The following is a 24,684-nucleotide window of genomic DNA, read 5'->3' on the forward strand; positions in this document are numbered from 1 at the left end:
GATAGAGAATCTATGATGCAACCACTGTAGGTTAAAACCTTGGATCGAAACCGAAATAATAATTAGATGATAGTTTTAACGAGGTAGTCTATAATTAACGGATCAGTCATATGTGTAAGCCATATCCATGAGCGTTAGGAGCTTCCAGAGCACTTTTTGACGCCAAAGCCCTAAATACCAGTTCTATAGTTCATTGCACCTTTTTTCCATCACAGACCATTGTCCTTTTGGGCCTATGTAGTATCTCTCTCTCTTCTTCTCGAGCCCAATATTCAATTAATCGAGTTAAAACCTGCACTTCAGGTACGAAAGGTTTTATGGATTTTTTATATAAGAACATTTGCACGCTCGATGGTTCCATTTGTACAAAGTTCGAAGGGTATATGTGCTAAGTAAGTCAGATTATCCACTTTAAAGTGACGCAGGCTTTCTAATTCTAGAATTTCCACCAATTAGAAAGTTGTTATAATCGATATTGTTGCAAAATTTTATATATCTAATATGGACTTTTTTTTTGGGGGTAGGGTAGGTGAATGCATTTACGCACACAGTGTTGGACTCCTGATTCGGTACGTCGTCGGACTACTAACTAAAAACCTCCCCATCGTCAGAGAGCTAGCCTGGAACCGTTTATCACATTACTTCGGGCTAGTCCCCGAATTCCCCCGCCTTGCGGAGCCTTCAAATCAGGGAATTCCTTTCACCAACGGGAGGGGAGATGAGGAAGGGAATTGTCAGTTCAAGGAACCCCTTGCCATCCGGCTCATCCACCGGTCGAGTTCTATCTTCTTAGCAACGAGAAGGGCCCGAACGTAATGGGCAACACGGTTCCACCTGTCAGCAGTCCTCAGCATCTCTTCGACAATGTTGTCTGGATCCCCTGTGTTTAAATAGAGCTGCTGACGAACCTCATCCCACCTTCCACAAGAAAAACAAGTGTGGTGGGCGTCATCCACAACTCCATTGCAAAACACACAATCCGCAGAACGCGCCTTTCCGATCTTGTGCAGGTAGGACTGAAAAATTCCATACCCACTTAAAAATTGGGTAAGGAAATAGTCAGTCTCACCATGCTTCCGATTCAGCCACGTGCCTAAGTTGCCGATGAGCCGCGCAGTCAATCTGCCTCTAGTTTCATTTTGCCACGAGAGCTGCCACTGATCTAGAGTGCGTTGCCGTTCTTCGCGAGCAACCACCTCCCTTGGCTCATCTCCCTTGCGCTTGTATATGGCCTGACGCTCCTTAGCAAGAGGGGCAACGGGGATCACTCCCGCGATCACCATCACGGCCGGTTCAGAGACAGTGTGGTACGCAGACGCCACCCGTAAAGCTCCCCGTCTCTGTACTTGCGCGAGGCGTTTACGATATACCTCCTTGTTAAGAGCGCCAGCCCATACTTCTGCGCCGTAGAGCAGGACAGTCTGCGTTGAGCTCATCAGGAGACGTCGCCTACTAGACATAGGACCCCCAATGTTTGCCATTAGCCTACTTAACGCCGAAACTCCAGCCGCAGTCTTGTTCGCTGCTGCTTGGATTTGCTCAGAAAAGCTCATCTTTGAATCAAGAGTCAACCCGGGGTACTGTACCGCTGGTTTTGACTCGATGATCGACCGGAGCCGGAATTCTCTTTTTAGTCAGGATGACTAAAGTGAAAGATTGAAACCGTGAGTAATCATCCATCCGCTTACCCGTCGCATCAATATACCGAGTCTACTTTGCGCCTGTTCGACAAGCAACAAGCGCTGCGACATCATCTGCATAGCCGACCAGGCGTGACTCTTCTGCGCGTGTAAATGTCGAGTTTAAGTAGACTGTCATAGGTAGCGTTCCAGAGTCCCGGCCCTAGGATGGATCCCTGTGCTACCCCCAACGGGACCTCCATCCACCTTTGACCCTCTAGTGTTTCATAGAGCAGGGAGGGGTTGCTTAGATAGTCCCTCAATATCCGTAAGAGATAGTTCGGCACGTTGAAAGTATTGTCTAGTGTGCCTAAAATGTCTTTCCATCTCACGAAATTAAAGGCGTTTCTGACGTCAAGTGCTGCTCCTTGTAAGGAGCAGCTCCCGTCGAGTTCGGTGGCTATGTGCCTCTGCTCGTCGAACGGCGTCCACGACTTGCATGACAGCATCAATTGTGGATATCCCTGCTTTAAATCCAAATTGTCGGGGAGATAAATCTCCGGCGGCGCGTATGTCGCAGTCCTGAATACATGCGTGGAAAACCGCACCAGACGACTGTATACTGTCGTCTAATAAACCATGAAGTGCCACATGCGACCAAGAACCATGCTTGACCACCTTGGAATGCGCAGTTGATTGAGGTCTTCCATTCCACTGCAGAAAAATACCCATATTTGCATCGTGGTATCTGGAAGAGGCGCTTTTCAATCCAAACCAGCTGTCCAGTGAAACTAGATGTTGACTTTGCCCCCAAATATTATGGGTGCCAAAAGGATCAAAGAGCCTGGTTATCTCGAAAAGCACCTGTCGTTTAGTCCGGGATGATGCCAAGGGTGGGAAATCCACTCGGAACAGGAGCTCGTCAGAGGCAAATCATAAGCCAGTTAAAGGCATGGGAGATTTGTCGATAGCCAATTTGATGAATGAGCCAGAAACGCCAGAGATTGCCTGTATCACTGAAATCTCACTCCTTTTCCACTTGCATAGTCATGAATGACCTAGTCAAAGGGTGCGATCGATGTCCACGAGCCATCGTTGTCGACGTAGAAGGGCGAATAGATAGTGTCTCGTGCGGTTATTGGCCTCCTCAAATCCTTTACGCGCTCCATAATCGTACAGCTGCAAAGTGCAAACTGGGTTGTATGGCCTTGAAGCCATCCATAATGTCCAAGAGGTTCGTCCGGTTGCTCTCGCCACCCAAATCTGCAGAAACATTTTCTCGACATCTGCAGATAATGACACTCGGAATTACTTGAATCGCAAAAGGAATTGTGAAACAGAAGGAGGTAAATCGTGGGTCCGCTCCACCCCACATCATTCAATGGATTGCAATTCGACTTTGACGCCGAAATATGGTGTGTGATGTAGTAGCCAGGAGATTGTTCTGGTAAAGTTTTAACGCGCAACATGTCTCCTAACTTCTTATACTATTTCATGAGGGATCGGAGATGGGTCGTAAGGCGTTGAATCTATTGTAAAGCTGTTTGCCAAGTCTTGAACTACTTTCGAAACGGGATCGGGACGACATTACTGCCATCCCTACTTCGTAAATGAATATTAGTGAAAATATGACTGCAGTGGCTAATATCGAAAGGCTTTTCTTGTAGCCAGAAACGTTGTGCTAGGTCATCCAAGCATAGCTCTTCGTCGTGAAAGTGCACAGTGCTTCTGTGAACGGCACGAAAAAGCTGGACCAAACACAACTCAACAAAATCGAACTGCCTATGCGCAGGGCTCGCCAGGTGGTCCATTGCGAAGTCTGGGCTCTACTATAAGACCCCAAACATCCGAGAAGGACGTCGATGCCTGCTGGTGCTCCGAATGTTGGATCCGCCAATTACAATCTCCGAAGAAGTTGCCATTTCGATTCGTCAATTTGCACTGCCTGAAATGCTGGAGTAATTGTCGTCAAGGCCACCACCTTCACACTAAATGTGAACTCCGAACACAGTGAATGGAGAGCACGCAGGAGGTGTCGCTTCAATGCCTATCACGTCCATATCAGTGTAATTTCTGCGTAATTGGAGCTGCCGTGCCAATTGTAACGTAATGAAACCCTGAACAAAGGTAATACAGTTACCTTAAGTTGAATTCAATTATTTCTTTAGAGATTAGGGACCCCTGAGCTTGCTATCCACTTCATGCTGGCCCGGCCCCTCTGTCTAGGTTAGCACCTAATTTTTCAAAAGAAGACGACTTGCGGTTTCATCCAGGGCAGAAGCAACTCATCAAATGGAGCGTGACCAGAAGCTTTGGCCAAGCTTAAGACTGAAGTAGGCGTTTTTTCCATTGAATGCAATTCATATTCATGTTGTGTTTATGAGCATCCATATATGGCGAAATGGCAGAGGTGGGGTAGCATCTAAAAGACTTGCCTCTGCCTTGGACGAAAGCGGAAGCTATCTGTTTTTCCAGCTATTTGGAATAGAAACTCAACCGAAACATCGACGAAAACGTGGAAACTATCGAACCACACGAGACTAGGGTTTCGGTCCAAACAATCAATCATTTAACACTATATCATAATGTGCAGCGTCTGGTAGAAACTTGCAGCAAGAACTTATCATTCCCAGAAACCTTCTTTGCGAAGTTAGGTTTGGGGAAGTCTTCTTTAGGAAGCCTATCATGTTTGTAGGAATCCGCCTTTTCCTTTGTATCGGAGATCTCCGTTGGTCTGGACCGGAATCTCGCGGTCTATATCCCGTCCGAAACCGGTTCCCTAGTTAATTTTGATTACTCCGAAACCAGATCCACGCTTACTTCCGTCAGGTTTCCTGCAGTACAATAGCACAGCGTCACAAGAGGGCGAGGAGTGCCCTTTAGAGCCCCAGCTTGTAGCTTTGGAACTCTGGAGAATGCGAACATTCTGGATCCCCTCGATGTCCTTATCGGTGAATGTATGTACATTCCAAACAACTAGTATCGTAGTACGATCAAACGTCAAAAGTCGTTATCTGTAAATCTAGCCTTTTGCAAGGCATAGATAACGTCTCATTAGCAAGAAAGGAAAACATTTGCAGGTTGCTGCTACAAATGTCTATTCCTTTTAGCGGCCTTTTACGACAAGCAGGGAATAGTTTGAATGAATTCTTAGTTCCTACCCCAAGGGAGAATCCTATCTTTTGGGGGAAATGATACAATAGAGGGATGAAGAACGCAAAGCTCTTCGTACAAGCATTTGCGGACGATCTAGTCGTAATAACTATCGGCAAGTTTGCGGGCACAGTTTCTCACGTTAGCAGAGGCGGAAATCACCCGGATACAAACAGTCAAATATTTAGGAGTACATTTCGACTCCAAGTTAAAGTGGAAGCACCATATCCAGGAGCAATACCGGAAATCCTGCATGATTGCGACGTTGGGCAACACGAGTCCCGCTCGTCAGTACTGGGTCGAGCCGATTCAAAATGAGTCTTTCCAGTAATTTGTCCGCTACGGGTAGTAGGCATATAGGCCTGTAAGACTTTACTTCTTCCCTGTTTTTACCCCCTTCCTTGTAGATGACTCTGACCGAGCCAATTTTCCATATATTAGAGAAGACTTCCTTTTCGAGGCACTGATTATACATACGCAGGATCTCGTGAGGGACTGCCAAAATTGCACGCTTCAAGATTTCAACCTCAATCTGATCTGCTCCTGGTGCTTTCCCATTTCGGAAGCGGTTAGCCGCGTTTAGCAGCTCCGCCATTTCGAATGGCCGTTTACTTTCAACACTTCCTCCCTCATTTTCCTTACGGTGCTTAAGAGATCTCCTGAAGGATTGCCTTCATCAAAAAAGAATCCATTCAGCATGGCTCTTGCAGTGTCTACCCAATTTCCCGTTTTCCCTCCCACGGTGTTAATTGCACCGAGGAGTTCTTCCCTACGGAGCCTCCCCATGGCTGACCTGTACGGAATTCCTCATGGATTTTCATTCCCGATTTCGGAGACGAACTTCGTCTAACTCTTTTGCTTGGACTTACGAAGCTCGCCTTTATATGCTTTACGAGAAAGCCTAAATGAATGCAGCTTAGCGTCCCAGTCGGCAGTATCTCTGGGGACTTCCACTACAATGGATTCATTGGATGTATGCATTCATAATAAAACCCATTTTGTTTTATGCATGCATCGTCTGGTGGTCGAGACTGAATTTTGCTAACAGCGGGAAGCGGCTGATGGTGATTCAGAGCCCCGGTTGCCTAAGTATTACTGGAGTAATGAGAAGTCTGTCAACCGTGCCACTCGAAGCTATTCAAAATCTGCCCCCATTCCTTTGGAGGTGATGCGGAAAGCAGCTAATGACCCATATGGGCTTGATACTATACGCGTGAAAAAGCGGCCAATCATACGGCCATGCGTCCATCTGGAAATTCCTTGGCAAACATCATGTGGCTCCGTTACCCGCCGAACATATGGATTCTAGATTCGTCTCCGAAAGGACATGTGTGTGTGTTTATGGTGGGGAGAAGCTATAGCCTCTGAGCACGTATCATATTAAATAATCCCTATTCTGAGCATACCTATGTCTAGCTAGTGAGTTATGGCCTGTCAGAATGGCTACAATGCCCGTGCAAGTCCTCCTGCTTTTCGACAGGATAAACTTTACGGTATGGATGTTTGGTTGTGACAGCAAAAGTTCTAGCAGCATTTAGGCTCTGCCACCTTATGAGAAGGTTGTTCCCAGTTTATGAAGACAGGCTTAGCTAATGCCACTGACATTCTAATTGCTGGTTCCGGTCCTGGCATAGGACAGATTGAATCCTCTAGGACTTCCTAGTTCTCTCTACGTTCCGGGGTAACTTCATATCTTCTACCAGACAAATGTATGGGGACACGAGAATCAGAAGGCATTGTAAGAACTGAATTCAGTTCTACCAGTAATTCTTCCAATACTCTGTTCCCCCACGTATTTCCCCATAGATTTAATCGAATTACTCTATGAGCTGCTCTGATTAATAATAATAATAGAATAATCGTTGGCGCAACAATCCATGTTGGATCAGGGCCTTGAAGTGTGTTAGAGCACTTCATTCAAGACCGTAACGGTACACTACAGTACACTGTAGGAGGCAATGTGGTCAGCATTGCGCTCGCCCGAGATTATAACCCTGATTTGACTCAGGTACTCATTTACAGCTGAGTCGACTGGTATCCGACGTCAAATCACGATACAAATTCCACTGCCACCAGTAAGATTTGAACCGCGAACTTCCGTACGACAGTCTAGTGCTCTAACCACTCAGCTATCCGGATACTTCAGAATATTACCTTGGACGAAAACCGATTTGGAAAACGTCCAGCGGCGGATACGGATTAATATGTCCATATTTCAAATTCACCATCCAAACTCTGCCGTGGAGTGAATGAACCTGCCTCGTGATCTCGGAGGCAGGGGCGTGGCTGACGTGGCAGCACAACATCATTGTCAAGTCGACTCACTACGCGCTTATTTTTACAGCAAAGAGCAGGCGAGTTCCTTGCATGGAGCTGTTTGTAAGGCAGACTGTGGCAGTCAGCAGACTCAGCTATCCGGATACTTGCTCCGATTGCAGTGCTTTAAATAGATATATCCAGGGTCTGCAAATTGAGTAGTGCGTTTAGAGCTGCGCCGGATGTGGTGCTCATGGCACCGATAATACCCAGGTACACAGTTCTTTGCAGTGCGACTAGTTAATGGTGAAAACTTTTTTGTCTCAACTTAACCAACTATGATACATTACGGGTGCATAAGCGAAAATCGGCCTAATGATAGCAACGTATATTCACATTACCACACGCCACGGCCTCAGACCCCATGTCGAAGCACAGGTCCGTCTGCACAACCTATAGGCTATAAGAGCTCACTTCAACGCATCGCATTACAATCACTCTAAGTACTCCATACCTTCCATTACCATTGCTGGACGGACGGCATCCATGCCAGGTGCTTTGAAGTACTCACTTCAACACGTAAGTGTTGTGTTGAAGGGGTTGCAAAAACCGTCAACTCTCCCCCTTTCATTTCTCACACCCGTTCTCTCGGGTGCTGTACTTCCAAGAGGGTCTGTGCTGATTCCATTTCATCGGGTTTTCTTTGAAAGTTCAACTTGGCCGACTCACCCCTTTTAAGGACTCTGCACAGCCTTGAAGTCTCTCTTCCGCCCTCCAGTTCCTCAAAGTTCGCTCTAAAGGAGTCCCGTTTCGAAGACTTAACGAGCCTCTTATATGTGAGCTCCCAAATGAGTTTATTGCCAAGAAGTTCATTGAACTTTGTCAAATCCGTTTTCCTAGGGTTCCGTCTTTGTATTAAAGACTGTTCGCCCGCAATAGTCAAATTTAATTCTAAGTATCGGTGATCTGACAGTGAGATTTACTCTGGCACTCGACAATCTGTGATGAACTCTAACACCTTTGAAGTACAAATTGTTAGGTCAATTACTTCACTTCATTACTTACTCAGTCAGGAGACTAATTGAAGCGATGAAATCACCTCTTGGATAGCATTTGCTACTGCCTCATCAAATGTATTGAGCGGAACCTATTAGGAGTTTGAGACTATTTGATTCTGTATTCGTTACCAGATCCCTTAGTTCTTGTGTCGGTGGAGGATACAAAGAAACATAGGGTAAATAAGCAGAGGTAACTATGATGTTTTCCTCTCACCATTAATCTGGTATTGTACGATGACCTTAACTAGGTCCTGAGAACAGAACTGTCTCAGCATGGTTGCCTCTAACCGTATTGACATCAGGACACCAGCTCCCGGTCTTATGGATCTTTCATCGTAAAAAATCATAGCCCCCTTTACTGATCCAATGCCATAGATTCTGTTAAATCCAACCCACGGCTCTTGCACCAAAAAAATGTAGGGGCAGTCCTGCAGCTTTGTCAGCCTCGCTGGAGGTTAATTTGGCCAATCTTTATGTTTTTCGACGTGAACTTAATCTAATGTGTAATGGAAAGCAGTGTGACCGGGCTTCTCCCATACTATACCACCAGAGACTCGATCCCCTCGTGTTTAATTTCTTTGAAAATAGCACTTGGAGGTACAGCAGTTCATCTAAGTCCTCATCCATGAAAGATCTCACTTCATCACGCAGAGCATTCGTTTGCTTTCCACTTAACACTTTCGCCGGTTTGCATAGATCTGAACACACGAACTGACATCAAGTCAGTTGGTTACGTTTCTGGTTTTCTAGCAGTTACTAGCGGGTAGGATTCACTTTGTAGTCCCTTTGAGAGTGCAAACCGCATACGGGGTTTCCGCGTCCAGCTCCATTGTGGGAGAGCGCAACAAAGATGCTGCAATTTGCTCTATCTTATGTGAGTCGAAAACTATCATTGTTCCTCGTTGTCAAAATGTACATGATGCTCTTCAGTTTCCTGATATGGTTGAATTTCAATCTATCTAGGAAAAAGTGGAGTACCATATGGTGACTTCCCCTGAGCATATTCAGATTCTTTTGGCCCACTTCGAATACCAGGCTGAAACCCACCAGATTTGTAATTTGCCTTTCCTGGCATTCCTGAACTTTACCCTTCCCTCAAGTGTCCGAAGCCCATGTCCGGGTTTTGTTCATCTAACATGCGAATGATGTCGCCTGCCTTCCTTCGTGGGCCAGATAACCAACATCCGACATGTTTTGTCTTGCATAGCTCGGTGTTTCACAATGATGTACTTGGGCCGATCGCTGCAACTCAAAGCCAGGATTACCTGCTGGAGCCACTTTAAGGCAGCCTCCTTAGTCCAGTCCAAATAGAGGAGCCCATCACCAAAAACCTTGATTTGTGAATCTTGGCTTCGTTCCATGCTTCAGTATTTTTTTCCATATTGTATTCGCGGAGGATGGTGAATTGTCCCTCCTTGGAAGAAATTCCCACGGCAGCAGTCAGAAATGAGGCTGCAGCTTGTCCATGCGTCCTCTTCTCTCTCGTGTTCGTCTTCCTTGGGTAGGGACCAGCTTTGTTGAGATCTCTGTCTCAGGTCCTAATCCCCGTGGGACGCACGAATGTAGGCCTGGTGCAGAGCACAATAAAGCGTTGCTAACCACAGATGTGTTGGTCTTACGCTTCTTGCGTGCATTATCGCTAACAGATGATTCTGGTGCGTCCAGTGTGGGTCTCACCGGGGTTATCAGTTTGTCCCCACCTTCTATCGAAGATTCCACTTCCTTGCATCCGATTTCTCTGGACATTACCGCACTTAGTGAGACAGCCACGTCCATGATCTCATTCCCAAGGTACTTCGCCTTCTTCTGCCGCCGACCTAGAGCTTCCCCAGGTTCACAGTGTCCGGGCCGGTTGTATCCATTTCCACGTACCGCCGTAAAACCAGTAACGTCCACGTCACCAGCTTCCCTTTCTTCCGCTCTTCCCGGTAAGAGTGAAGGAGAAGGTTCTGACAAGCAGGATTCGGTTGGTGGTCCCGCCTATTCAGTGGCTAAGTTCCCTTCTGCCAAACCTTCCCCTTCCGCTAACGGGTAGATTTGGGCTGTTGTGCCGCGGACGGGCTGGCCGTAGTCGGATTTCCAGTTTCTTCCAAGCTGCAGGGATTCACACGCCATAGATGAGAGGTCGTTGAATAGGCGATCTCCGGGGATAGTACAATGGATCTAGCAAAGGCTGAGTGCTTGCAGTTGCGGCTCTTCCCACTAAACCAAACTAACTCTTGCTTTTGGCATTAAAAAGTCACCACTGGTCGTATACATACACTGATCTCGTGTATTGAGGAAAGGGTCGAGGGAAAGCATTTAGAATTGAGTCAACAACTGACGTAGTTTCTTACAGGACATGGTAGTTTTATGAAGCCCTTCCATCGCTAAGAAACCACATTATGTTTCTTGGAGATTCATGGAGGAGAGATGATTGGCGATACCCTTACCGTGGAATTAGACCTGATTTGAAATTTTAGTGTTTCTCCTTTTTAAGGTTTTGTGTAAACACAAAACCTTATTAAAATCGGTTTACCGTCTGTCTGTCTGTCTGTCTGTCTGTCTGTCTGTCTGTCCGTCTGTCTGTCTGTCTGTCTGTCTGTCTGTCTGTCTGTCTGTCCGTCACACGCATTTTTCTCGGAGACGGTTATAGCGATTGACACCAAATTTGGTAGGAAGGTGGGAACAGTGAACGCTCACGCATACAGTGAATTACATCCTTTTACGTTGAATTTAAGGGGGGGTCCCCATACATGCAAAAGGGGGGTGTAAAATTTTTTTTCATCAAATATAGTCATGTGGGGTATCAAATTAAAGGTCTCGATTAGTACTTTTCGAAACCGGTCTTAGTTTTGACATTTCTTGGAAACGTGGGGAGTGCGGGTGGTTGAAAGTGATCATTTCTTTAAGGGGGCCATTCTCAGAAACTACCAAACCGAAAAATCTGAAAAAAATCAGGTGGCTGCCACTATATGGTGCCTTGGCTCCGAAATACCTTTCATATCGATATCTATTCAAAGAAAGTTAATAATAGTATATTACTATAATTTTTTGTAGTTGGCTGGAAACCCCCTTTAAATTCATCCTAGCGGCACGAAATTCTGCAGTGATGTAGGCTATAATGTAGAGCATGATCATACCAAGTTTGATAGAAATCGCACTATTATTAACAAATTTATAATACGTCGAAGTTGTTGCTTCTTTGAAAATTCAACACTATGAATGTCAATATCACCCGAAAGTAGACATATGCATATATTATGTGCTACGTACTAAGAAATACACAAAACCTTTCGTAACTGAAGCGTCCAGCTTCCGGTTTCCCGACTTGTTTATTAACTAGTTAAAGGTAATAGTTTTATTGGATATTTTGCCTAAACAGCTCTCGTCCTCGTTGCTTGTACTTCCTCACCCTGCGTTCATTTTAGTAGAATTATTTTCCCAGTTTCGTCCTGTTCCACTTTGCAAGTCCTTTCTGGATCGATTGGTGGTAAAACAGAGGCTCCTCCAGAGATTATTCCCAACAAATCGGAAACTGTTATATCTTTTACGAGATTAGTCGCGGACTGAAAAAAAGTTAGAATGTATATTGTTGTGAAGAATTTTCCTTTTTTTAATGGTCCACTTACGTCTTCGATGTATCTTACAATGGATTCCATTGTTTCCGGCGGAATGTGTTCATTGATGATGCTCGGTACTGCGTTGGAGATAATTCCGTTTATGATCATGGTGAGCATTTCATTGGCCGTTAAGTTTTTAAGATCCGCTTGGAGAGAATCTAATTTCGGCTGAAAACAGGAAATATTTTAAAACAGCAAAAAAAGGAAAGCAATCAAATTACGTCGAGTTTTAAATTTTGCAGTGACAATCCTCCATTGTATATAAAATTCGCACCAGCGCTTAGTTGAATTCCTCGAAAGTCGAGCCTGAAATTAAACGGGAAGATGGGGTAATATTGAGCTCTATTTGGAGAAGGTTCCTTCTTACCGAAATGGACCATTTCCCTTTATTTTGAAAAACCCTCCCAAGTTCCCATCTACACCATAATCTCCTGTGATATGCAGTTGCGGTAAAACCAATGTAACGTTAAATTTTAGGGTAAGCAAGAAAGTGAGGTAGTCGACAACGAACGTAGAAAGTCCCTGAATACGCAAGTTGCGGACGAAAGCGTTGATCCTGGAAGTAGATTTTACACAGAGTTTACACAATTTGAGGTATGAGAAAAGTAATTTAATAATATAGGCTTCAGGTTATCAGTTATCAGTTAAACATCTCAAAAGCTTGATCGACAGAGAGCAGGCTGGTTCCCGCTCCGGATCCTCTTGCATTGACCACATCAACACCCTACGGGTCATTTTGGGACAGTACTCGTGGTTTAGATCTTCGCTGCAGTTGCTCTTCATCTTTTAAAAGGGTGAATAAGGAATGTATCTGGAGAAACTGATTGTTATTATCAGAGTGATATATAATGGCGTCAAATATCACGTGCTTTATTGAGGTAAAATCTCGGATGAATTGGAGGTCTAAAGCGGATCCGGCTGGGATGTCACCGATGTTATGTCTTCTTGTTGTCGGTGATGTTCTTCATACTACCTTGCCCGAAGGACGTGGAGGAGTTTAAGCACCATGGTTTCTTTCCCCAACAATCTCGACTATGCCGATGACATCTGTTACATCTAGGAAACGTTGTTTCTGCCGAGGGTGGCACCGAACTAGATGTCACCCGAAGCATTAGACCCTCTTTCGCTGCTATGTCTAAAACCTGAAAACGCAGTTATCCCAAAACCAAGATCAAGCTGAGATTGCTTCGCGTTAGCGTTCTTGTTGTGATACTATTTGGGAGTAGCACATGGGAAGTGACCACCATTGTCACTCAAAAATTCCAAGCCTTCGTGAACATATGTCTATGTCATATCATTTGAGTGCGCTGGCCTGACACTATCTCAAACGAAGAACTTGGTCGGCGCACAGGCCTGGCACTCGTACGCAATGTCATCGGAAGACGGAAATGGCAGCGGACAGGTCACACTTTGAGGAGGGGTGACAATTGCAATGCTAGTTACGCTATGTAATGGAATTCACTTTCCCAAGATAGCCGACGCGTGGGTCGCCCCAGGGCATTTGGCGCAGAACAATAGTGAAGGACTGCAGACGTGTCTGGAAATCGTGAAGCAGCTGAAGCACATTTAATGGCGCGTAGGTAGGTAATAGATAATAGATAATTGGCAACCCTTTATTTGATGCCCCAAAGGTCAAACTACTATGTATCAAATGTACTACCGATTGAATGGAGAGGATCCAACAACAATACAGAATACGCAAGGTATACAGTGTCCACTATCGGCAGTTACCTGGGTAGTTCTAAACTTCCACAAACCATTAACATGTAAGAAATTGAAGAAGGGTATGTCAGCCATTAACCCAAGTATATCCAACAAATAGGTGAAGATTACCTGCGTAAATACCATCTAATTATCAACAACGGATGGAGTTGAATTACATATCTACTGACACGTTAGATAAGGCGAAACTGCTTTTTAACAGAAAGTAGAAAAACGACACAAGTTTTATACTAGGGCGACTCAGATTATTATTTTCTCCGCAGCTTTTTTTATCGCAATATCGATATGAATAATACATAAATCAACGACCTTATTTTCTCTTTTTATTTAATCATAATTACCACTTTTTGACACACAATAAAGAAAAATTTTAGCAAAGGAAACGACGTTATCATTTAATTTTTTTCTTTATACTTAGTTAAAACTTTAAACTGTAGATATCGTTGCAAAAGATATAGGAACGCTTGAAATAAGTAAACTATGTATTTGTCACTTTTCCCTGCACAGAAAAGTTGATTTCCCTTTGCTTAAATTTACTTCGAATCTTGATAAGCTCGTCTTAAGTTCGATCTATCTACGAATGTCGTACCCTGATATATTTGTCAATAGATAACGAAGAAAGTACCAAGAAACTCACTGTTGCACTTTTAGCGGGGATAAAAAGGACATAGACTAGAGTAAGTTTACGCGAAAGATACAGTTTTGAATACCTCAAGGAGATCGTTAGTTGAAGGATGGGAAAGTTGCTATTCTTCGTGAATGTTACGTGTTGGCTCTGAAGATCTGAGTCGACTGGACTCTGCCCCCCTTTTTCTTACCACCGCAGTCATGGTCTTAGAAGTTTGTACGCTCATCGGAGGGAACACTAATACCCAACCCTATCTACCTTTTTTAATAATAACAAAATTTCCATCAAACTTTGTGCTATCGTGCGTGATCCTAGAGTGAATTTTTGAGAATGGTCTCTTGACTTTAGAGTCCCCTTTTTAATCCAGAGCACTGTTAAGAACAACAAGAATGCATCTCTCTCTGGTCTCAACTTCTTGTTTCACCGAGTCACTTGTCATAATATTGCCAATGAAAAGTCGTAAAAACGTTACTCACTTGGTATTTCCGTTTTGATACCCAAAATCATAATGATCATTCAAAATCAAAGGTTCCAACTGGGGAAGCCCTTCAGGATCATCGTAACACATCCGCTGACGCAAATCTTCCAATAGCTCATGAATTTTCCATTCATAAACTCTCCCAGGTGCTGTAATGAAAAGAATGGAAAATTTAGAACGTCAGACAATTCTTATCAAAAATGAGATTGAAATCGTGGTTACATAAGCCCCCATACCCCGAACTTCCTTTATTTCGCTATATTTCACGATAGGCAGCTTCATTCAAAATTAACTATTTATTGATAAAAAGAAAAAATAAATTAAATTCGGCAATTGAAAAGGTATTTTTGCATTGAGCACTAGCGGTACTGAGACCGGCTGATCGATAGACAACTGATTAACCGAGCCGAGCAGTTGATTCGATGCCGCTATGGGAGTCAGATAGTTTTCTTTGGGGATTTCGAAATTTGAGATAGCATATAAGTGACAATAAACTAATAAAAAATACGCTCGGGAAAAGAACCGAACAATAAATTACAATCTTAAATAAATTAAGTCTGCCGCAAGTGCGTGATTGGCTGCAAATTAGCTTGAAGGGAAACTTAAATCGGTCACGAGAGCGTTTGAAAGTCCACCTGGACGTCTGAAATTGGGAAGTGGAGACGAGGCTCATTATGAGAAAAGTCCTTCACAAAGTTCAATATCTGTGAATACAGCGCCTGGAAGAAGCTTCTCTAATGTTTCTCGCCAAAACGGAATGGAGTACGACAATGGAAACCAGTCTAGCATTATCGACAAAATACAACTTTGGTGTACTATACTGCGAACCGTGAAGACCGAAAGGCATAAAATGTCGGATGGGAGGTGAATTAAGGCCGGATAGCAAACGGTGGGGATTACGTTTCTGGGGAAACGCGCGTGAAAATTTCTTACGGGAGGGTTAATTTTTGTTATGCGATTCGTCCTTTCAGTAGTTTTCCTAAGGAGGCTTTTCACAATCTGAGTGGTTTCAAACTAGGCGCTTTTGATCAGAATTGGGAGGGGAAAGACGCTTGTTGGCTGGCGGTGTTAAGATTTTTGAAAGTGGATGAAAATCTAATAGACAGGTTCCGCTTCTGGATTCCGTTGATTTGATTTGATATTTATTTTCGTCCTTAATAAAGTGCGGATGGCATTTGATTCATTTCGTAACTACATCGGCCACGTTTTTTCAAATAATTCATGTGAACTTCTCCGTAAGAGCTCTCAAGGGAAGGAGTCTTTATGTGGTTGATCAACATTTGTTATATTTTTTTTTTTACTTTTTTTTTATTATCTTAATTTTATTTTTTTATTTGTATTTTCTTATTTTTAATTTTCGAGTTGTTACAATCTTGGAAGATGCCGAATTTTATCTAATACTAGCACTAAGTGCCAAGTATTTAGGCTAGGACGATCCTACCTACTTAAAACATAAAGGGGCGCTGGTGGTCGTACCCAGTGGTATGTTAGTGGGAGAATCCGTCGAGAACTCCCCACAACATTGAGCACGTATGCAGAATGATGTACTTCTGCATGGTTTGAACCAGACTGCGTGGGAGTCCCAGGACTTCAAGGGAAGCTGTGAGGGGTTTAGGTACAATATCTGTAACTGACAATATTATGAGAACTACAACCACTTTCTCGGGACACCAAATTTCTTTGATTTTCCGAGCGCTCGTAGTTCACCATCTTCTCCACGTATTTCCATTCAATGTTGCTATTATGGGAGATAGTAACATCAATAATATCCGCGTAGCGACCCGTCTTGTCAACTAATATCACTAGTATCACGTCAGGCTTGTTGTGAGTATGGCGATCAGTTAGAGCTTGCCGGTCCCAGTACATGCTGTAAGCAGAACTATCAAGTACAGCCTGCGGCTCATATCGGTAAACCGGATATGTTCCCGTGATCAGCCCATGCTTGTATGCAAGGTTTTGATGAATCACCTTACAAACAGCATTGTGGTTGTTTGTGTACTGCCATTACAGTTTAGTCAGAAATGAAATGGTCCAACGTCTCTAACGCCGAACCACATACTCTGTCTCCTGATCAATCATGATTAGCACACATAAATCCCTTTCAGCAAAGAGCTCTTCAACACACAACCATCTGTTCGACAAATGCAAATTGACAAATGGCTGCCAAAGACAATTCACGTGTTTACCGTGCATTGCCTTCGACCTCCACTCATCGGTCCACTCTTGGTCTGACTTCACCATACTCAGAGGATTGAAAGATCGATCTTTCAAGTTAAGTGGAGTCAGCCCACAGTCTGCCTTACAAACAGCTCCATGCAAGGAATTCGCCTACTCTTTGCTGTAAAAATAAGCGCGTAGCGAGTCGACTTGACGATGATGTTGTGCCGCCACGTCAGCCACGCCTCTGCCTCCGATATCACGAGGCAGGTTCATCCGCTTCACGGCAGAGTTTGGATGATGGATTCGAAATATGGACATATTAGTCCGTATCCGCCGCTGGACGTTTTCCAAATCGGTTTTCGTCCAAGGTAATATTTTGAAGTGTCCGGATAGCTCAGTGGTTAGAGCACTAGGCTGTCGTACGGAAAAAATCTCACTGGTGACAGTGGAATTTGTATCGTGATTTGACGTCGGATACCAGTCGACTCAGCTGTGAATGAGTACCTGAGTCAAATCAGGGTAATAATCTCGGGCGAGCATAATGCTGACCACATTGCCTCCTACAGGCTGTTCTGCGGTATAGCGTTACGGTCTTGAATGAAGTGCTCTAACACACTTCAAGACCCTGATCCAATATGGATTGTTCCGCCAACGATTATTATTATTATTAATATTCTGAATGCATACGCCAGTGAAGGGATAGCGAATATGTTCAGTGCGCCTATTTTATTCTTTCCCGAAAGGTGCGATTTTAGTACCAGCTTTACACGTCGCAGGAACTCGGATAGCAGAGCATCCTTCAGGTCACCAACTCGAGCATGGGTTCCTTGCAGAATTCTTAGGTACCTGTAGAAGTCTGTCTCGGTCATAGCTTGGATGTGGAGGTCACCAATGCTATGTTCGACATGCGGCTCGTAATGACCCTTGGGATGGCTGGGATTCGACATTCGCCTAATCCAAATTCCATCCGAATATCACGACTAAACATATCTACTATTCGCAACAGACTTCTAATGTTGTCATCAGTACCAGCATACAGTTCGATGTCATCCAAGTACATCAAGCTCACACTCAGCACGTAAGCCATATTTGATTGCGAAAGTATACCCTCTAGCATCATTCAGTAGCCATGAAAATGGGTTCAGTGCCATACAAAACCAAAGGGGACTTAACGAATCCTCCGTATACGGATGGGCTCTGAGGTATTGACACCCTCAGATGTACGCACCATATTACGGTATGCCATCCTTCCTTGACTATCGCCAAGAACTTTATTAGTTTAGGATCAATTCGATACAGAGGTAGGACATCGATTAGCCAAGTATGTAGTACGCTGTCGAAAAACTTGGCATAATCGATATAGCAACTAAAGAGGTTTTTTTGGCCTACAACTACCGAATCAATAATGAGTTGCTCTTTGCAACCCCTTGACTCGCTAGCCCTTCTGCTCCTCGAACAGAATGTTGTTGGGTTCGAGGGGCGTATTGACCCTTCCATTAATAATGTATGTTATGAATTTGTAGAGGGTTGGTAAGCAAGTAATCGGCCTCGTGTCCGCGGGATCCTGCCCCGCGTCTTTTTTTGGGACAAGGTAGGTAATTCCCGCAGTGCTATGTGCCTACCGACTGTGTATACTAGTAAATTTCCTATACTAGGCTTAAACCAGCAACTGATTACTTGTTACACTGTAGCAGGGACGCCTTTACACGGGTCAGAGCCCTGCTGTGGAATCGAAAACGGTTTCATGGCTATGAATCTAAGAAATGAAGAGGAACGGTTGAGGGAACTATACTGGGTGGGCCGATGGAGCAGTTCAGGGTGCTTATTGGGGGATACGAACCCATGCGCTCAAAGGATTGCTTAAACCTCACCAAAAAGAACCTCCGAATCATAGTGGGAACTCTCACTGGCCATTGTCGGCTGAACTATCACCTAGGGAAGCTAGGGATATCTACGGACACTGCCTGCAGGTTTTGTGAGGAGGAGGACGAAACTTCTATACACGTCCTGGGACAGTGTACGGTACTTGTGCAAAATAGGTCGAGGCATCTGGGAGAACACTTAATACCTGAAAGATCTAGAAGTAGGGAACATACTAAAGTTCCTAACGGTTATAGGTCTATAACCTATAACCAGTAAAAAGGGCACAATATTTCTTCAAGGGCGCAGTGCGACTTTCCCTTAACAGAATAATACTAATACTAAAAATTCTGCATCCGATCTAGACCAAAGCCCCTCCAGTTCTTCGAGCTGTTTATGGCTCGTCGAACTTCCTCTTCGGTAACATCCGCAAAATTCATGCCAGGCGTAGTAACATGGCGGGTGCCTTCGGCAGTGATCTACTTAGCATGCTGAGCGGGTAGTTTTCTTTTTTTTTATTTTTTTTTTGATTGGTCTGAATTTATTTTTATGTTTCATTTTTCATTTTTCTTTATTTTTTTACAATTAATTACAAATGGAAATGAATTCGAGCTAATTATTTTTAATTCGAGGATCTCCTCTTTTGTCCCTCAAAATTCTTGCTAATGAAGGGACATCCTCCAATATCATGGCCTGAGGATGTTAAGGCAGGGTGGGGACCTCAAAACGCCTCACAATACATCTGAGGCAGGAGAAACATCGATCGATGATGTGATCCGTTGTGGATCCTCCTTTTCGATCGCGGAACTCGTGTCCAGAGCTGTCTTTTTCTTTTTTTATTTTTAAATTTCCAGTTTGGCTCGCGTGTTAGACATTCGTTAGGCTGGCGCGAACCCCCTTTTGGTTTATTTTACAGCATCCGGTGCGGACACATGCAATGACACGTGCGAGATCCAAGTGCTCAAAAGACCTCCCGACGAGCCTGGCTAGCACAGAGGCATGCAAGCACATATCGATGACTGGCCATGATTCGAGCCCTAAGCCTTACATAGCCATTCTGACTAACAACCAGTAAGGGTTTTTACTTAAGGGCAACTACTCGCACTACTTGCTGCTGATGCCGGATGATGAAGGTTCATCAGTTGCGCTAAGTCAACAAGGACCTACCCTCCTAAAACAAAGCCCGAATTGGTCAGACCTGGCATAACCTGCAAACGGAAGGGAGAAACCCTCAGGTACTCTCTTTGCGGGCACTAGGTAAACAATTCTTTGGGAACATCAAAGAGATCTCTGTCTGTAGTCTGGAGGATGTGCAATCTTTTATAAATGCTAAGGACTGGCTCTGAAGAACTGAGCCGGCAAGATTCTGCTCTCCTTGTCCTTTCCTCAGCAGTCACGATATTAAGAGTTTGTGGCATCAAAACGGTTGATCACAAGGCAAATTGGGCTCCTTGGCGTGGCCACCGAAATTTATCCACCTATCGTAAAAACTGGAAAGACATAAATTCAGTTTACTGCCTAATAGTTATGACTTTAGGCCTTAGAACAAATACATGCAGCTAGGCCAGAGTGGTGCAATAACTGGAAAGGCAGCAATTCCGGGACTGGATCGAGCAAACACACGAGCGAACAAAACACAGTATAGACCACCTTGGATTGGTTTGATCTTGGGATTGTTTCTCCATTGCTCTATTGTGGAAGAAGAGGGAAGGAGTTACTGAATGCGGCTAGGGTTCAAATCATGAGGCCCTAACCTTTAATCAACCTACGAAGTAATACTTAACTGATGAATCCGTGAAAGCAGGAATAAATATTTCAGAAATAAGACCGCGTTCAACTTAAATAAATAAGCATTCTTTAGGGCTGAGTTTAAATGTGTACTTTCTTTCACAGTTTGAATTGGTATTGAAAAGGATTCCAAACAGCCATTGCACTTTTAAGAATAATAATCATTTCCATCAAAAACAAACAAGTCGGGAAACCGGAAGCTTGACGCTTCAGGTATAAAAGGTTTTGCGTTTCCCTATGTGAGGAGCATAACGTAGTTCTCCATTAGCTTATAGCATTGACCCGAGGTATTGAAATCGCTCAGTTCTGGGCAGGTTACTGCCATTGCCAGAACTCAGCGATTTAAATATCTCGAGTCAATGCTATCAGCCAATGGAGAACTGCGTAATGAAATTGTTTTTCCGCATTAACGTAACTTGGATAAAGTGGCATTCCCCAACTGGTGTTCTTTGTGATCGACATATCAGCGCACGCCCCAAATTTAAAATTTACTGCAATGTCGTCCGTCTGCCGCTCTCAATAGTTCTGAGTGTTGGCCGACTATAAAGGACAATGAACGGCGTTTTGCGGTAATGGAGACGAAGATGTTGCATTGCACTGGTGGCGTGACACGTTTTGATCACGTCTGAAAAGAGAATATCCGCGATCGATATGGGTTTACACCGATCGTGGAAAAACTGCGAGAGAGGCGTTTTCGATGGTGTGGTCACGTAATTCTCGCTAACGGGAATTCAATAACCAGTATTGGTCAGAACATCAAATTCAACGGTAAGCAACCAAAAACCCGGCCAAAACAATGGTGGCTTGATACACTGGATTTTTATTGAAAAGTCTCGCGATTACATCCTGATAAGGCATTTGATAAAATAAAATGACGAAACCGATCACAACGAGCCGACCCCGCTTGTGAATGGAAGGCTGAAGAAAAAGAAAAAGATGTGAGGAGCGGCGAGTGCACGACAGCTCCGTGTCACATAGCTAAAAATTTCATTGCCCTCTATTCTCTAGAAAGCGATTTAAATAAATCATTTGATGGAAAGCCCTGTATTGATAATAGCCAACCTCATACGCTTCACACTCTGATTTTAATATTATTAGCAAATGCCAAGACTTTAACCAACATCAAATATAAAAAAGGACTAGGGAGAATTAGATTCTTCTTGAACGGAATTTTAATAGTTCACTCGAATGTCAATTATTCTCGTTAATTATGACGTCAGCATCTTATTTGTATGACTTAGGATGCTGTTAATTCGCGCGAAATTGATAAGTTTGAACTGCTATAACTTTGATACTAATAGTTGGATTTTCATGAAACTTGGCATGTGTATGTCCTCTATGTCGGTGCACAGTTTAGTACACCTAGGATGAACCTAAGGGGGGTTTTTAGTCAATTTCTGATAATATACTATTAGTAAATTTATTTGAGCAGATACCGCAATGGGACATCTCTCGAAGATTACATATCACATATGTGTTTTACACAAAACCTTCAAAAGGGCTGCAGATAAGTAGATTCCTCATAAATGCGACTTTAATATTTCACGCTAAGTTTGAACTGCTGTAACTTTGGCGTTAATAGCCAGATTTCCAGATTAGCACGTGCATAGGAAATATTATCCTCTATGCTGATGCAAAATTCGGAAATCCTAGGATGAGTTTAAAGGGGGTTTTCCAGTAATTTTCTAAAAATTAGTAATATGCTATTAGTAAGTTTATTTGAGCAGATATCGGAATAGGACATATTTTGAGGCCTAGATTTCATCTAAGCGCACCACTCTGATTTTTTCGGATTTTTAGGTTGGGTAGTTTCCGAAAATGAGTCCTGTCTGACTTGCAATTAACGCCAAAACTAATATCAGTTTCGGAAAGTATAAATCGAGACCTTCTATTTGATACCCTACACGACTATATCCGGTAAAAAAAATGTTTGAAACCTCCCTTTGGATGTATAGGGAGCCCCCCTTTAAACTCCACCTAAATTTATACCACTCACTGTATGCGTGGGGTTTCATAATTCCCATCTGTCCACCAAATTTCGTTCGGATCGGTTTAGTCGTTTTGGAGAAAAGTGCGTGTGACAGACAGACAGTCATTGAATCGATTTTAATAAGGTTTTGTTTTACACCAAATTTTAAAAAGGGGAACTCTTTAAGTCACTTTTAGCTTTCGGCAGCGGTTGAGTCTTACGAATACGTCTATGAAGGCGCAGTTATCAGAAAATCACTCCATTAAGGCAATCATTATTTGTATCTTTTGAACTAATCGAAAGCGCAATTAGAGTTTTGAATTCTACATATTAAATCACCTTCAATTCGATTTCCATTTGCCAAAGAAATAAAGTACACGAAGAAACAAAACACAATTACTTTCTTCCACATTGTGGACAATTGAATTAAGAAACCCTTTAAGACTGAATCGAATTTCAAACTGATTCACAATTCCGTTTGTTTATTTATAAGAGATTTGCAGAATAAATCAAAATTTATCGTGCCCTGATTAGATTCAACAATTTTAGGATTACCAGTCTGGGTTCACTTTTAACAAATAAAATGGCGGTTGTAAATCAAATTCTCTGATAAAATAGGAGAAATAAAAAGTTTATCATATGTTTATGCCGTCTTAATGTATATGTACATATTTCCATTGTTTATAATATATTTCTGTGGGAATCTCGAAACAACAAATGTTGAGATATCGACGTAATGCCTGTAATTTGGCTATTTGGCCATAATGACGGACCTAATAGACAACAAAGCCAAATATGTCCCAGTAGTGTATTACTGGGCAGTCTGCAGAATTAAGGGAGATATTAACACAACACCTTGTAGCTTCAAATGATATGAAAGTCGAAGGCTTTGTGTTCCCTAATATGCTCCGACTGCAAGCATACCGTTAAAAAATCCACTCCGTCACCCCCATAGAATCTATTATAGAAGATGATCCTCCATTGATCGCCACAACAATCCTGCTGAGTATATGTAACCTTAAAAAATTAAAATTGGCGCACTAATGCTTTCTGCCTTCTAATCTCTCACCAACCCCCCCTCCACCCTTCCATCCTTATTGAAGAGGACTCTCCGGACTACAACACAAGTTGCAAGAATGACAGCTTCTTGCATCTGCATGTGTAGCGCTGAGAATTGGGGCTTAAGAATACATTCAAAGTCTTCCCTACGTATAGTAAAATACAACTAAAACCTTTGGCTATCGAAAACGAACTATTCTCGGTTTCTGGAATGTGCGCACGGTCTTCAATAATGGTAACGAGGATCCCCAGAATGCTCCCTTTCTTCAACTGGAACGAGAATTCTAACGATATAAGCTGGACATTGTGGGCCTAAGTGAAGTAAGATGGTGGGACTCTGGCGAGTATTGCTCTGCCTCTTGCCGCACTACTAGCAATGTACTCTAGAAAGCTAAGTGGTTGCAGGCGCAAATCCAGTGTCGGCTTGTTACCTCGCGGCGCGCTCTGTTTACCCGCGAGCCAATTTCTCACACACTTCTAACTGCCCCATTCTGATCCAGGTTAAGTCCAGGTTGCATCAAAAGTGTATAATACTATTCACCAACGGGGACTTCCGATATAGTGGAGACGAATGTTTTCTACGAACAATTATAGGCCGGTACGCTAACTAAGTTCCTCGTTTGAAATAGTATCAAGTCAGCCTACCCCAATGATCGCAGACAGTTATTCAAGGAGGCTTGGAACTTGCGAGCGACAGTGATGGTCACTTTCTATGTGCTACTCCCATATAGCAACACAGGAAGAACACTAGCACAGAGCAGTCTTAACTTGATCTTGGTGTAGAAATAACTACATTTCCAGATTTTAGATAAGGTAAGAAAAGCAGATCTAGCGTTAGAAATCCGACATCCAGTTTGGTGTCATACAAATTAATCGACACCTTCGATGCTCTGCCCATTAATGCAAATAGAGAGAGTACGATGACCCGCCAGACTGAGAGCCTGGTTTTTGCTACCTTCAGTCCAACTCTACTCGCCATTTGGCTAAGGTCCGGTGAGAGAGTAAACAGCGTAGTCGAGGTGTTTAAGAAAAGATGTTAAAATCTAACGACTCGTCCTGCAGAAAACGCAGTATGAAGACTGTATGTAACCGACAACAAAAAGGAACAATATCGATGACAAGATGTAACACTGACGGATTCTGTCTTAAACCTTAAATTCCTCGTACGCAATGTGATCAAAAGGCGGAAATGGTAGTGGATAGGTTACACTTTAAGAATGGAGGACAATTACAGTGCTGCCTACGCCATGCAGTGGAATTCACTTTCCCAAGATGACCGACGAATAGGTCAGCCCAAGAGCACTTGGTGCAAAACAGTAGAGGAACAGTGTG

The 24,684-nt window shown here is 43.4% G+C and overlaps 1 protein-coding gene across 1 annotated transcript; it reads right to left on the reverse strand.

Moving 5' to 3' along the window:
• Positions 1 to 11,359: 11,359 nt before the first annotated feature.
• LOC119659427 lies at positions 11,360 to 22,768 on the reverse strand. The gene is made up of 6 exons (XM_038067507.1): positions 22,633 to 22,768; positions 14,515 to 14,665; positions 12,056 to 12,244; positions 11,910 to 11,994; positions 11,698 to 11,856; positions 11,360 to 11,634 (listed from the first exon to the last, which is right to left on the reverse strand). The coding sequence occupies exons 1-6, from the start codon at positions 22,703 to 22,705 to the stop codon at positions 11,488 to 11,490; spliced, it is 804 nt and encodes a 267-aa protein (XP_037923435.1). The 5' UTR covers positions 22,706 to 22,768; the 3' UTR covers positions 11,360 to 11,487.
• Between the last annotated feature and the right edge of the window lie 1,916 nt (positions 22,769 to 24,684).

The sequence above is a fragment of the Hermetia illucens genome, chromosome 6 (genome assembly GCF_905115235.1).
Source record: "Hermetia illucens chromosome 6, iHerIll2.2.curated.20191125, whole genome shotgun sequence".
Taxonomy (NCBI): Eukaryota; Metazoa; Arthropoda; class Insecta; order Diptera; family Stratiomyidae; genus Hermetia; species Hermetia illucens.

Excerpts from the sequence above, each read along its gene's own strand:
- LOC119659427 (XM_038067507.1), bottom strand. The coding sequence starts at position 22,705 with ATGTGGAAGAAAGTAATTGTGTTTTGTTTCTTCGTGTACTTTATTTCT. Across the intron at positions 12,245-14,514 it reads TATCAAAACGGAAATACCAA|GATCAACGCTTTCGTCCGCA; the intron begins GTGAGTAACGTT and ends ATCTACTTCCAG. Across the intron at positions 11,995-12,055 it reads AAGGGAAATGGTCCATTTCG|GCTCGACTTTCGAGGAATTC; the intron begins GTAAGAAGGAAC and ends GTTTAATTTCAG.